We start from the raw sequence: 15,815 nt of genomic DNA, 5'->3' as shown, positions 1-15,815 counted from the left end.
TTATTTCCAGCCTGCTCTGGAGAGGCTGCAGGGGATGAAAAAGAGACGTTTTGTTCTTGATTAATCACAGCTAAGCGAGGCTGGAGGGAGGGCCTTTAATGAGAAGCAGTTGCTGATCTTTTTCATAGCTGGCTAGGTGGTTCTACCTTGGGTGAGACGCAATGGAGCTGGGACAAACTGGGGAGAAGTACTGGTCCCCCGTTCTTCCACCGAAGCCAACAGAGCTATTCTTGGTCACCTCCAAGAAACCCAGAGTGGCTTGTTCATTTTTATTGGTAGAGTTCGTTGCTTAAAGCGAACACCTAGGTTCAAGCAGGAAAATATTACTGTAGGAATAGGAAAGGGGAATGGGGGGGGGTCCACTCTGCCCACCGGCCCTGCTCTTTGGTCCTGTGGACCACACAGCCCCTCCCGGACTGAGTGACTTTGGAGATGTCCTAGCATGAGTTGCTAACACCAGGCTGAGATCATGCTAGCTGAACTTGCTTGGCTGCCTACCGTCTTCAACGAGAGAACTTTGGTGTGAGCAGAGGTGACATTGCTTGATTCAGGGACTCCTGGATATGTCCTCAGTGCTGTCTTGTCCTCCGGAGCGAAGATCCTTCTACAGCAAAGATCCTTCTACAGCCTTGTCCTCTGCACGGGACACTTGAAGGAAGTGGGGCAGCGGCATGGCAGCAAGGAGACATTGGTCATGAGATTCTCATAGGTATGGGGCTCCCTTAGGAAGGTCAGGACCCCAGGTCCAGCTGAGAAGAGGGCCTGGCCCAGTCCACAGAGAAGAGACAATCCACGGGTCATGATTTTCCCTCCCTCACGGTACCTGAGTGCCCACTTTGGGGGACAGTTGTACTTGCCCAGCTCGCCCGGGTGAGACATGGGGGCGGGGGTGGGAAGAGGCATTACCCGTTTAGTAGGGTTCCTGCGAAGGGAATCCATGTCCAGCCTGGACAAAACTTTTATAGTCTTCGTATACTCACATGCTCTGATTTAAACATCGCCCTTGCACTTCACCCTACCTTCTTCTTTGGACATCATATCTCCCAATTATCTCTGCCTCTGGCAACCAAGTTGCTAACGATATCTGTTATCAGAAGGAATGCTATAGATACAAAAACTACATGTTCTAGTCTATTTCTTCTGCTCACATGCTTCCTACTGCTTACTAAAAGACACCTCCCAGAGCTCCCATCCAGAACGTTCCCCTGCATGTCAGCCTCGCCTAGCCAACTGCCTTCAACCTCTCAGACTACTTCCTCATGAGGTCGCCTTGTCCTTTCTAAGAACTCCAGTCCCATCCTTTACCCTCGTATCTTCCTGTCCTACATGCTCACAGTGGGCTGTCTCCTCAACCCCGCCAGCTCATGGGTTCAACCACCACCTTCATGCCTTTAGTCCTGACCTGACTCCTGCAGTTAGTCCCCTCAAGCCCAGTGCATCCAAATGGAACTCCTAATCTTTCCCCCAACACAATGGGGTCCACTTTGCCAGTGAATGGCAGCCTCATCTGCCCTGCTTCCCAAGCCAGGAACCTGGCTTGACTTCTCACTGTCCTCACTCCCATGTGCAATCCTCCCAGCATAAATACATCACCCCTATTTCTTAAATAGTCTTTAAATTAATCTACTTCTTTCTATCTCTGCTGCCACTATCCTAGTCCCACTCCCGTTCATCTCTCTCCCAGAATACAACAACAGCCTCCTAGCCTCCCTGCCTCTACCATTGCTCCCTCTCATTCATTCTCCATGCACCACCAAAGTGAATTCTTAAATGAAAGTCTGATTTGGGGCGCCTGGGTGGCTCAATCGGTTGGGCATCTGCCTTCAGCTCAGGTCATGATCCCAGGGTCCTAGGATCAAGCCCTGAGTCAGGCTTCTTGCTCAGTGGGGAGCCTGCTTCTCCCTCTCCTTCTACCCCTCCCCCTGTACTCTCTCTCTCTCACTTGCTCTCGCTTTATCTCAAATAAATAAAATCTTTAAAAAAATAAATAAAAGTCTGATTTTTCCACTCCCCTGCTTCATCATCTCCTGCAAATACCTCTCTCAGTGTCTTAAGTTCCAACCCTCAGTTCCGCTAAGCAAGGCTACACGTACTCTCCTGCCTTGGGACCCAGGCATGCTGTTTGCTTGGAACCCCCATCCCCCTCCCCACTGCACCCTGCATTGAGCTTCATGGCACTTACCAAAGTTGAGGTTTTTCCTACTATGCTGTGAGCTTTTTGAGAATCAAGACCTTGTCCCGTTCACCTGCTCATGGTGACTCCAGTGTCTGCCACAGCGCCTGGCATAGAATTGGCCCTTGATTCATCGTATGAAGAAAAAAATGAATGAATAAGTGCCCCTGCTTGTAACTTGGTTAAGTAGTTCATGAAATAATTCTGGGTGTTGGATAAAGCATAAATTTGCAATACTGTAAAAATATTTTATGTCCACAACATGTATATGATAAAACTGTACTCAAGGAGCACAGAATGACTGTGAATTATACTGTAGATAAAAATAAATAATCTCTTTTTCTGGGGCGCCTGGCCAGCTCGGTCGGTGGAGCATGTGACGTTTGAGCTCAGGGTCCTGAGTTCGAGCCCCACGTTGGGTGTGGAGATAAAAATAAAATCTTTAAAAAATAAATCATCTATTTTCACTATATGGTTCATGATAGTTTGCAAAACAGTACATGAAGTTGGTCCAAACTTCACTTGAACATTTTCAAAGTTGTTCTAATAAATGATGGGGACTTGAGTACCTATAATATTCTGATCATAAGTTATCTAATATCATCCCATTTTTATAAACATGTTACTTTTACATTCCATCTAAGGGTTGGCAGGAAGGGAATGCTTGAAATGACCAATGATTTTTATTTCCAGGTAAAGAGAAAATGAACAAAGTACGAAATATTACTATCACTCTTACTTGGTGGGAAGCAAATGTCTAAACGATGCAAACAGTGTGCCCTAGCAAGCTGTGGGTACGGGGCACCCCAGTTAAAGGAAAACAACACATAGACTCCCGGGATCCAGGAGGGAACGCATTTCACGCTGAATTTGACTATTTCCACAGGGCCTGATGCCACTGTGTTGGAGGCCATGCTGACGTAGGCCTTTAAAGCAGTCTGAAGTAAGAGACGCAGAAACCTGGAACATGAAGCTAAGTAGGATTTTTTTCTCTCTCTCTGAAACACATTTCCAGTTAAAAAAACAAAACCAGGGATGCCTGGATGGCTCAGTCAGTTAAGCATCCGACTCTTGATCTCGGCTCAGGTCTTGATCTTGGGATCGTGAGTTCAGGCCCCGCATTAGGCTCCATGCCGGGCATGGCCTAATTTTTAAATAAGTAAGTAAGTAAATAAATAAACAAAAACGTTTTTTAAAAACTGCAGAAAGGGGCGCCTGGGTGGCTCAGTCGGTTAAGCATCTGCCTTCGGCTCAGGTCATGATCCCAGAGTCCAGGGATCGAGTCCCGTGTTGGGTTCCCTGCTCAGCAGGAAGCCTGCTTCTCCCGCTCCTTCTGCCTATCTCTCTCTCTCTCCCGCTCTCTCTCTCTGTGTCAAATAAATAAATAAAATCTTTAAAAAATAAATAAAACCCTCAGAAATAGTCATTGTAGTGTAGTGGTTGCATCTGGAGTCAGAAAGACACCGTCCTAATCCAGGCTCCGCTATTTTACCACCTTTATAACCATGGCAAGTCATTTCTCCTCCTCTGGGCCTCAGGGTCCTTGCCTGGAAAGCAAGGTTTGTGAGGGTTTAACGAGATCATTCACAGAAAGTCCCCAGCAGAGCCTGCTCTCTGGAACAGAACACCAGTCTGAGACATCTGAGACCAAGGAAAACAAGCCTCGCCCATTGTAGTAGGCCAAAGACCACACCCAGTTTGAAGGAAAGTAAAAGAAAAAAAAGGCAGGAGATTAGATCACAAACCTAACTACAGTAGATTTCTGTGTAGCAAAGACTCTTTCTTACGGTTTCATTGTCAAAAACAATGAACCCCTGGAGGCTTGGGGTTGCCAGATAGGTCAGTTGGCTTGAGCAGTTCCACATTTAGCATATTTAGGAAGGTTTTTTTTCTTTCTTCTTCTTCTTCTTTTTTAGTTTCAGGGGTAGAGTTTAGTGATTCATCAGTTGCATATAACACCTGGTGCTCATTCCGTCATATGCCCTCCTTAATGCCCATCCCCCAGTTACCCCATCCCCCACCCCACCACCCCTCCAGCAACCCTCAGTTTGTTCCCTGGAGTTCAGCATCTCTTATGGTTTGGCTCCCTCTCAATTTTCATCTTATTTTATTTTTCCTTCCCTTCCCCTGTTCATTTGTTTTGTTTCTTAAATTCCTCACTGTTGGTGGGAGTTCAAACTGGTGCAGCCACTCTGGAAAACAGTATGGAGCTTTCTCAAAAACTTAAAAACAGAACTACCCTATGACCCAGCAACTGCACTACTAGGTGTTTATCCAAAGGATACAAACATAGTGATCCGAAGGGCCACATGCTCCCCAATGTTTATAGCAGCAATGTCCACAATAGCCAAACTGTGGGAAGAGCCCAGGTGTCCATCTACAGATGAATGGATAAAGAAGATGTGGCATATATATACAAGGAAGGTTTCTTTTAAAAAAGACTGTGATCATTGCTTCCCGATCTAAAGGACATCAGCACACAAATGTACCCCTTCCATACCACACTCCTCTGAGTAACCCCAACAGGCAACTCGGCAACTCTCAAGAACACCAGTGAAACACACAGTGGGTTTCCCATTGCCCACTCCTGGAGTTACACTGAATTACCTTCCCACTTCCTTGCTAACGTAACCCCACTTAAAGTCCAATAATTTTTGTCACAAACTCTATTCCTATCTTCTGTACTTCTCTGCTGTAAACCTCTTTGAAGTTCAATGTGCAACCTTTAAATCAGATTTTTTTTAAAGATTTTATTTTAATTTATTTGAGAGAGACAGAGATAGGGACAGAGATAGCAAGAGAGAGCACGAGCCAAGAGGAGAGGGAGAAGCGGGCTCACAGCTGAGCAAGCAGCCCAACTCAGGTCTCGATCCCAGGACCCTGGGATCGTGACCTGGGCCGAAGGCAGACGCTTAACTGACTGAGCCACCCGGGTGCCCCTTTAACTCAGATTTGATTCCCATTTCTTGTTACTGGGTTTTTTTTCATCCATCCACGCACCCATCCAACGCTGATTGACGTTATACCTTCTGTGCTAAACATGAGACGAATGTGATCCAGTCCCTGCCCTCAAGGAGCTTACAGTCTTCTGCACATCAGGGGTGCAAACATTTAAAGCCCGGGGTCCACACTGCAGCAGGGGTTAGGGACCAGTGTTGCACGTGATACACGCGGAGGACACGTAACTCAGACAAGCAGAGGAAGGCAGGTGTCAGGAAAGGCTTTCCGGGAGTGGTGGCACAGAAGGGTCCAGGGCAGCTCCCAGAGGGCCTTGCGTGGGAACCAGTCTCGGTGTATGGCCACACAGCTCATGCGGAAGCCCAGTCAAGGAAGAGGCCCGGAGCTCATTTGGCAGAGATAAACCGCCCTCCGGCCTGCTTTCCCGGAGCGGCTGACTCCACAGCATCCTGGGCTACGGCGTGGCTCAGGTGGCCCGCGGGGCAAGTTGTGAGAAGGTGGCCAGGAGGCTGGGCCGCAGACCCCCAGTTGGCTTCTGTTATAGACACTAAGGCAAGTTTTCACAGGTTTCCCATTCAAATTATTTGGAACATTTGCTCGTTCAACAAATATTTATTGAGTAGGTACGATGGGCTGGCCCCTGTACCAGGCCCTGAATTGGCATAGACGACAGGAGTCAATCCCTTAACATTTCATGTGGGAGAAGACCCAGGAAAAGGGCTGTTGGGAGTCTGGATTCCCTGAGGAGGCAAGACTTGAGCTCACTTTTTTTTTATAAATTATTTCAAAGTTACAGAGAAGTTGCAAAAATAAGAGTATAAATAACAGTGTATCTTTTTTCTGAACCACTTGAGGTTGTGTGCATCATGGCCTCGGTGTATTTCCTAAGAATAAAGATATTCTTCTTTATAACCATAGCACAGGTGAGCCCCCAATAACACAGGTTTGGATTTTTTTCAGTAAATAGAATAAATGTATTCGCTCTTCTTTAAGATTTTCTTAATAACATTTTCTTTGCTTTGGCTTACTTAATTGTAAGAATACAGCATAGGATACATAGAACATACCAAATATACGTTGACTGTATGTTATCAGTAAGGCTTCCAGTCAACAATAGGCCATTAGCTTAGTTGGGCGGGGGGGGGGGGGGGGTCAAAATTCTAGGTGGATTTTTTACTGTGGGGGGTCGGCACTCTTACCCTCAGATTGTTCAAGAGTCAACTGTACACTTACCAACTTCCATAAATTTAACATTGATACTGATCTGCCATTTGTATTCCAATTCCAGTAAATGATACAATAATATCTTTTATATCATTTTGCCCTTCCAGTACAGGATCCAGTCTGGGGTCAGGCACTGAATCTAGTTGTCATGTTTCTTCAGTTGCTTTTCATCTGGAACATTTCCACAGCCTTTCTTTGTATTTAATGACATGGACATTTTTACCTTAAATAATAACAATCTCTCTTCCTTAAAAAAAAAAAAAAAAAGAATGTTCCTTATTTTGAGTTTGTCTGACGCTTCCTCATGGTCAAGTCCTAGTTATGCTTTCCTGGATGGCAAACCACATACATGATGTTGTGTTCTTCTCAGCGTGTTACATCTGGAGTCACATGATGGCCATTTGCCTCTCATTGCTGATGTGGATTTTGATCACTTGGTGAAGGACGGTGTTGTCTAGTCTCTGCACCCTATAGTTACCTATAGTTACCATTTTCACCTTTGTAACTAGTAAGCAGTCTTCGGGGAAACACTTTGAGACCACGCAAGTATCTTTCTCATCATCAACATCTTCCCCTTTATTTAGCATCTGAGAGTCATTTTTGCCTGAATCAGTCTTTAGTATGATGGTTGCAAAATGATGATTTTCCAACTCTGGGGTTCCTTCCACATTTACCAGTCAACACTCAGCATGGTCCTGTAAACAAGAGCTTTCCCTTTCTCCCCACTTACTTATTTATCAACATGGACTCATAGATTTCTATGTTTTTCAATGTTTTCTAATTCATTACTATCCTTATTTTGGTGCTCAAATTTACCTTTATTTGGCCAGTGGGAGCCTCTTCAAGTTGGCCCCTGTGTCCTTGAGATGTGGCCCTGTCAGATTCTTTTCTTAGCATTCTGGTACTTTCTGGCACAACAAGATGTCCCAGGCTCATCTTATACCTTCCCTGCTTCAGCCATAGAATCAGCCATTTCTCCAAGGAGCTCTGATTCCTTTCAGTACAGAGTATAAGTGTTTAGAAACCAAGTTCTGGGTAACTGTGTTCCTTGCTATTAGGGTGTCACTGCTCCTAGGAAATATATATATATATATATATATATATATATATATATACACTAATAACTATATATATATATATTTATACACACACAAAAGCTGTCAGAGTTAGCAAATAAAAATTCTGGATACCCAGTTATATCTGAATTTCAGGTCAACATTGAAAAACTTAGTATAAATATATCCCATGCAATATTTGGGACATGATCTATACCCAAACAGTATTTGTTGCATCACTGAAATTCAATTTTTTTAAGTAAGCTCTACACCCAACGTGGGGTTTGGACTCAAGACCCCAAGATCAAGAGTTGCATGCTCTACTGGCTGAGCCACCCAGGCGCCCCAGCTGAAATTCAAATTTAACTGAGCATCTTGTATTTTATCTGGCAATCTTAATACATACAAACATTCATAGTACATACATATAAATGTACACATACACATGCAGAGACACACATATATACAATGCATTTTAGAAATCATGAGTTCACATCGATACTTGAGCTGACTCTAAATGGAAAGGAAAGAATTTGCTTGATGGACAGGGATGGGAAAGGGATTTTAGGCAGGGCAAAAGGCATATTACAGGACTTAAGAGAAATTCATGGAGATTAAATTTGACTGTGTGGTGGTGAGTAGCAAGAGATTAAATTTTTAAACAGATGAATGACACTGACCTCTTAGGTAAGCATGCTACTGGCACCAAAAAGGACAGACTAGAGAAGGTGGCCCAAGAGGCAAGGAGACGCATTAGTCCGAGGGAGAGATGACAAGTGCCAAAAACAGGTGATGGTCAAGAGGACGGAGAGGAATTCAGGAGATACAACATTGTTAAAAATGTTAAGACTGGATGACTAGACTTATAAAGGGTTAATGTATAAATTTATACAGGGTTGAGGGAGAGGATGGAGCAGAGGATAATGCCCATTTTCCTGACTGGGGCAATGAAGTGCCAGGGGTGCTGTTCACTGGGATGGGAAACATTGGAGGAGCAGATCTGGGAATAAAAATGAGGAGTCCGGTTTTGGACATGTTGAGTCTGAGGTGCTGTAGGACATCCAAGTTGAGACTGTCCAGGAAGTAGCTGCATCCATGGGTCTGGAGCTCAGGAGAAAGATTGGGATGGAAAACCATGGACATGGGAATCATCTGCATTTTGATCAATGAAGTTATAGGAGTAGACGAGGTTGTCCAGGAAGAGGCCATAGAAAGGAAGAGAAGAAGAAAAGTGTCGAGGATCAGCAAATGTTCAAGGGACAGGCAAAGGAGGTGGAGCCAGCAAAGAAGACAGGGGTGGTCAGAAAGGTTGAATGAATGTCAGAAAAGTTGGGATCAGGAAAGCCAAGGAAGGAGAGATTTATCAAGGAGGAGAGGGTCAAATAACATGGAGATGTCAAGATAGGAATTGAAAAGTGTTCCCTGGATTCTTCAATTAAGAGCTCATTAGTGACTTCACGAGAGTAGGTGGCTGAGATAGTGGCCTACTTAGCAGGTGCCAAGTACAGAGGAGAAAGCATGGTGGAAAGAGCACGGACCCCAGAGGTGGACAGACCAGGGCTTCGAATCCCAGCTCCACACATACTAGCATCTTGTTCCACATCTGTGCCTCTCTTCCCTTGTAAGATGGGGCTAACCAATACCTCATAGGGTGGTTGTGAGGGTTTCGGGAGCTCAACCATGTAAAACACTTGGGACAGAGCCTAGCACATGGAGGTGTGATACGGTATCTACTGCTTCAGAGTAGGAAACATCAACTGCCAAAGGCATCCCAAGCAGAAAGGTAATACTCGGTGCCTACAAAATTGTTGGCAACAGAAGTGGAAGTCAGGGGGCTTCCATTGGACTAATGGCTTCAAGGTCATTTTATTGTAGTTGTGACCCAAATCTAGTTCGGGAAGTTTCTGCTCCACCACCGCTGCCATGACAATCTCCCACGCACAAAGCTGTGAGTGGGCACACTGGAAGCTAGAGTACGGAAGCCACAAACACATCTCTGGAACTGCCCGCCAGCCACCAAGCCCAGGAAGATGTCCTCTGCCTAACGTGAGCCTTCCAAACATCGTGCAAAGGCATCTCTTTGGCAGAACTGAAAATGTATCAGAACCCACATTGTATAGAGAACCCTAGCTGCAAGGGAGTCTGAGATAGGTCTTTTTTTTTTTTTTTCTTTTCTTTAGGCTTCCAAGGAGAAACACAAAAAGGGTAGGAGGGGATGCTGAGTAACAACAGATAATATCCAGCACATCTGTCTCGAGGTGGATTTTCATCTTGACAGCTGACACCAGCATTCCAACTGTGGTCAAAATGTAGGCTATCACTGGTTGACAAAATCCTGATACCGGACAGAAAATGGTGTACAAACAGTCCATAGGTTGGGACCGGAAGGACAGGGGTGGAGAAGTTAAGGAAGGTTCTGTCTTATGGCATGAATTATCACTGTAAAGTGGGGAGCAAATATCACCTGCCCTGACGGAAACAGGTGGAAGGCGGCCAGGGGACCCGATGAGAGCGGACGGCTAATGAGTACATGGGGGAGGAAGCTGCCACCGCGTGAGAAATCCTTCTGCACACTGGCTAGCAAAGAAAACACGGGACTTAGTTTATAAAGCATTGTTATTCTTATTTATTGAAAATGTCCATTTTAAAAGTCTTCAAAATAAAAACAAGTTAGAAAATTTGAGCTTGTGTAAGAAGGGACATGACAGAAGAGGAAGTAAAAAGCCTCTAAGGGCAGCAGTTTAATTACAGGGTAACAGGGACCCACTTACAGAGTGTTGTAAACAACACAGCTATGGAGACACTGCTCTCGGGTTAACATGGCTTCATTTCCTTTACATTACTGCTTAATATGTGAGCGCGGACACCACTCTGAGTACCGAGGGCCTCTCCTCAGAAGGGCCAAGTTCCAAAAACATGCATATGTACACGTTGCTTTAAAATAAAGACCTTTCAATATTATAAGCAATCCTATACCTTATCAACTATTTTGTAATCACAAAAATGTTCCCTATGGATGTAGTTTGCACATTTACTTCAAGCCATTGATTAACCACAGGCGGGGCAGATGCTCAGATCTGTGTGGTTGTTGTTAATTTTTAGGTGAAGGACGGCATATCTAAGCTGTTGGGCTTAAAAACAGAACAACAGCCATTTCTAGAAATCTTCTTCACTCTTGAGCTTCCAAAGATGGCTGTGTGTGGTTGGCTGATGGCGGACTGTGGAATCATCCCCTTCCTGTGGGGAGCCCTTCCTGTGCAGCAAGCAGTCAATAGCCCTGTACCGTGTAGCTATGGGAACTTGAGACCCCCCTCCCCAATACTAGAAAGAAAAAGAGCTTAGCAAGCTGGGGGATTCAAGCTTCAAGTGTGGTTTCTAAACACCATTTGCAAAACCCATATTTATCGGCACCCATCAAATGTATCTGGTAGACAACCTTGACCAGTCCATTGGCCCTTTGCCTCTCTTTCCAGTGATCTACCCCACCTGCCCAATTGCACCTGTCTTGGGGAGAGAGAGGGGCAGGTTGCACTGCTCTGTCCTGGAGCCTTGAGCCGACTTTCATTTGTGCCGAATTTGGATGTGTTTTGTTCTTCTGGGACCCTCTTCCAAACCTGGTTTACCACAGTTCTAATTTTGGAGACACTTACAAAGGTGATCGTTTGATTCAATGAGCAACGTTAGTAGACCAGTTCCAAATACTGAGCTTCGCTAGCAACCAGCACACGACTGCTAGAGGGGTCCTTTCTTTCTGGATATACAAACTGGACCAACAGCACATTTCTGCAAATAATGCTTCAAGCCCTACTCAAAGAGGCTGATGAATATTACAGCTTCTCACTGCATAGAGTGATAAAGTGAATTAAAGCAGTCTACTAGGGCACGATATCTCCTCAATGCAGATTGTTTTGAAGGATGAGAAGTCACATGTTGAATATGCAATGTAGATGAAGTAACTGCTCACAGTCTATATTTTCAAAGAGTAAGCAAAGCGCACACATACTAGTTTACACACCGCTTTGTACGGTTGGCTGAAAGCACTGGGGAAATAGAAAACTTACACACGAGGCAGACGGTTAGGGGGGAAAACCTATCATGCACTGGGCAGGGATGGTCAGCTCTGCAGCTGAAGGGGAAGATTGTCTAGTGCAATTTGCTAATGGGTCTGGTACTGGCGGGCGTGACCGGAGCTTCTGCCCCATAGAGTGAAAATGTAAACCCACACAAAAGGAATAAGGGTGCTACTGTTTTCTTGGCCTTATAGACAACACAGGGCAGTAATTAAAATAAAAAGTGTGCATTGAGGGGTGGCACATGATAGTCAGGGCAGGGTGGCTGGGTCACTGGGCAAATGTGCTAGTCTTCCATTCACCCTACCCTAGTCATAGCTCAAGGAGCTTTGCCCTCCTTAAACTGGGTACTGAGGGGCTTCCAGATACAAGAAAGCATGAGAGAAAAAGTCAAGTTCACATTTACTAAGCCATGGCCAGCCACTCTGATATGGCAGCCAGCCCCAAAAGAGTGACGGGACGGGGCGGGGCAGGGAGGAAGGTAATGGCTGGTGAAGAGGCACTATGAATTGAAGGCCATCTGAAGACCATTTAAGTCATTTGCCTATACTAGTTGTCCTTTTCTTATTAAATGGAAAAGACTCTGGGGAGACTTCCACCACCACCTCTCGCTTTTACCCCAGTCAAAAAGAAAACAACCAATAACCGAACGACAACAAACACTCAAGCAAACAGAAAGACAGAGAAAGAGAGAGAGTGGGAGAGAGAGAGAGAAAGACTGACTCAGGTACAAAATAAAAACCAAGGAAGTGATCAAACAAATCATTCAGCTGGACATTTCAAGATGCCCCAGAGGCATGTGTGCCCAGCTGCACAGTGATGGTTATGGAAGAATGGAGGTCTTGCTACTGGACTCGGCCCGAATACACTCATCAGTCTGCTTCAACAGCCTCCGGACCAGCTTTTCTAGGTCCCTTCTTGATTTCAATTCTTCTTCCAGGCACTGCTTCATTCTTTTATTTTCCTGTGATGGCAAAAGACTCGTTAATTCCCCAACCAAGGAGCACCTTCCCAGGGCTCCTCCTGCTCATCCTTTTAGCAGCCTTCACCACTGACTGTACTTTCCTTCCTCAGGCTCCTTTCGCTCAGCTTCTAAGACAAGGCAGGCCCCTGCCTCTCTGACCCCTCTCTGGCCGAGTCTTTGCATTCTTCTTGCTTGCAGTGTAAGCGTCCTCTATGGCTCTGGCCTGGGCCCTCTTCCAACTCAGCTCTCTTTTCACTTAGTGTCTCTTCTCCTTCAACTCAACTCAGGGGCCTCCCGAGTCCCTCTGACACTTGACCTCATCTCATCTCACGAGCACTAGGTCCAGAGTCCCCAGTGTCAACTTGATATTTACAAGCACCTCAAACTCATTATGTCCTAAAATGAACTCAGTGTCTCCACCGTCACCCCAAGCTTCTCTTCCTCCTGTGGCTCCTGAACTCCGTGAAGGGCACCACCCTGTCAAACTAGATACCCACGTAAGAAGCTTCATCTTCAATCCCTGGCTCTCCCTCTTAATCCCAACATCACAGCATCATTTTCCCCAGGCTCTACCCCTGCGATGTGCCTTCCTTTACGTTCGTTTTCCTCCCTCTACAGCCTCAATGGCACTGCCTCAGTTCAGGACTCCATCGTGTCTCACCCTGAGTTTTGTGATAACCTCCCAAGTGGTCTTCCAGTCTCTGTTCTCCCCCCTCCAGTCCATCCTTTCCCCCGTCACCAGGTACAGCCAGTCCCCAAACACCAGGAAGAGTGTGCATCATGGAGCACTGGATCACATCTGCAGAGGATCCCACAAATCAAGATCTACGGTTCTCTTTACACTCACACACTCAGGGATGACTTATCTTTTAACAATCTGTTTACAAATGTCAGAGAGCATGAAAGTTGTAACTAAGTATGGGATCCTATTGTAAACCGCTAAATAGGTATATGAGCAATCCTGAGAAGTTTAAAGCCAAGACCACGTGGTAAAATCAACAAAACCCACCATGAAGACACAAGAAAAATCCCCACCTCAAGACCTTGTTCCTGTTATGTGACCCAAGAAAATGACTTTTCTATTTCATTACCTGTTTCAGTTCTTTGACCTCATCCTTCAAGGCATACACAGTGTCGACCAGACTCCTAGAACATAAATTTCAGAGATTAAGAGCCGGTGCTGAAATACTATTAAGAAAAACTTAACCATAAAAGCAGCTTTCGAGAACTACAGCTCCTGAAGAGCAGTGGACTTTCTAGCTGGTCGGGAGAGACACTGCTGTGAACGGTCCCCATGGTCCCTATTTTCAGGGGCAAACAACCACCAGCACACGTGGTCATTCGAATGCCATGTCATGGCACCTTTTCTATACTGCCCTCCTCCTTGGCCACTTGCTTCCCAGCTTGGGAGAGTACAAAAAAAGAGAGACTCGGGCTCATCATAAAGTTTTGATTCTTCCTTTGGGGCAGGAATGAACATCACCTAACATGTAATGTGGGGTGTCATGAGACCTGCCTACCTTATGATATCTGTGCAATGGCACGGCTGTTCTCACCTCTCCGACCCTACATGACCCTACATGACGCAAAGTCAGGAGCATTCTTTCTGGAAGATCCCATCTGTCCCAAAAGAGGATAAAGTGCCCTGGCTGAGTCATGGGACAGTTACTTCCCAGATGGCTCTCTCCCTGGACAAGAACTCTGGAGATCTGGGTTCCAGTTCGGATCCTCCCACTTACCAGTCCTCCAACCTTGGGTAACCAGTTTCTTTCTCCTCCTCTCCTTGTCTGACTTTCTTCACATACAAAATGGCAATAATACCACGTTCCCCGCAAGCCTCACAAAGTTGTTGTGGGGATTAATATAGCTATTATAACAATTATTATTACAACTGTTATCATTTACTGAGTGATGACCATGTGCCAGCCTTTATCCTTATTCTTCCATTTAACCCCACCACAAACCTTAAAGTATTACTATCATACCCATTTACGGATGGGGAAACCGAGGCACGGAGCGGTAAAGAGGCTGGCCCCACGTCACACAGCTAACACGATGCAGAATTTGGACTTGAACCAGGGCTGTTCTCTTAAGCCCAAGGGCTTTACCATTTTGCCACATCACTTCATATACCAGATGGAAAAACACATTGACGATGTCGAGCACTTCGAAATATGCTATCCTATGCAAATTTAGGCCTGACTTCAGAAATGACTCAAGTTTAAACAAATGAATTATTTGGCTACTTTGTATTTATTTTATGAGCCCATAGGTACTTAACCTGATTTTCCCCCATTGGGTCACCCTCACTAGTGTGCAAAGGTAGACCTCTGGAACATCATTTCCCTGAGCCTCAACTTCAATAGAAGTGGTGAAAGTAATGCTTATCTCGCTGGGTTTCTGTAGGATTCTAAATAGGTCAAGTATGTGAAAGTCCAGGGTTTGACTAGGTAAATGTGAGAAGCAACCCTCTGGCCATGGAAACTGGTGCTGTCGCCTTCCCAAGTGCCACCTAGGCCCATCTGGAGTGCTATTCTTGCGTACCCTAGAGCACCTTCCCGTGTGGGGGAGCCACCATGCAGAGAGTTCCACCCCCTCTGCCTCCCCTCCCCACTTCCCCTTGTTGGGGAGCAGCCCTCTCACAGGTCCCAACTGCGTGAGAGCAAACAGGGCTATATTCCCAGAGAAGGAAGGACTGTCCTTCAGTGCAGGCTTTGCAAGAGATGCACTGCCCTGCCAGAACCTTCTTTCCAGCCCCCAGACAAATCAGAAAAGGTAGCCCACTCTACTCACTTTTCTTCGATGATAGTCTGGCCATTGCTCCTGGTTTCTTCAATGATGAGTTTCTCCTCCTCGGGGAGTAAGACTTGTGGGAGCGAATCTTTGCGCGCACCTACAAACAAGGGTTGCGAGAGGAGAGTCACCCGAGACTACTCTAGGTGTTGGCCCCTTCTACTATTGTCACTGAGGGGTCTTTGTTGATGGCACATTGCTGCCCTGCACCCAGAGAACAGTCATCCAACATTTGCTGACTAAATCTTCCTGACGTGAGAAAACAAATACATCGATTCGATTTTGGCCAGGGTGGGGGGCATTTTGTCAGTGAGGTCCATTCCAGTCAAAGGTGGAGCAGGGGGTGGGCGTTACCGCATCAGCACAAAGACGTGGGCGTGTTTATGGCTCTGCTCAGACTCTCTCCAGGCTCTGGGGATGGAAGAGGTGACAGAAGAGACAAGGGACCGGACCAGAGAGCTCTCCTGCACCTCCAACCCCCCCCTCACTTCTGGATCCTTCCTCTTGGAGCTTGAGCCCTTAATCTTGAATCTTCGAGTTGTGTGCACTCACTGCCTCCCCCTTGCTGAGGTGGTGGT

General features: G+C 45.9%; 1 protein-coding gene across 6 annotated transcripts in view; it reads right to left on the bottom strand.

Annotated features, from left to right (window-relative positions):
• Positions 1-10,014: 10,014 nt before the first annotated feature.
• ARHGEF6 (Rac/Cdc42 guanine nucleotide exchange factor 6) overlaps positions 10,015-15,815 on the bottom strand; it is a 114,818-nt gene continuing 109,017 nt past the window's right edge. For all 6 annotated transcript variants that reach the window (XM_032428218.1, XM_032428220.1, XM_032428217.1 and 3 more), the window contains 3 exons: positions 15,238-15,337; positions 13,536-13,590; positions 10,015-12,444 (listed from right to left, as the gene is read on the bottom strand). In XM_032428218.1, coding sequence (XP_032284109.1) covers positions 12,304-12,444; positions 13,536-13,590; positions 15,238-15,337 — 296 coding nt within the window. In that variant the 3' untranslated portion in view covers positions 10,015-12,303. The remainder of the gene's footprint in view (positions 12,445-13,535; positions 13,591-15,237; positions 15,338-15,815) is intronic.

The sequence above is a fragment of the Phoca vitulina genome, unplaced genomic scaffold (genome assembly GCF_004348235.1).
Source record: "Phoca vitulina isolate PV1807 unplaced genomic scaffold, GSC_HSeal_1.0 scaffold39, whole genome shotgun sequence".
In the NCBI taxonomy this organism is placed as follows: domain Eukaryota; kingdom Metazoa; phylum Chordata; class Mammalia; order Carnivora; family Phocidae; genus Phoca; species Phoca vitulina.
Note: the sequence above shows the minus strand (reverse complement) of the source record. Positions and strands in the feature narration are given on the sequence as shown.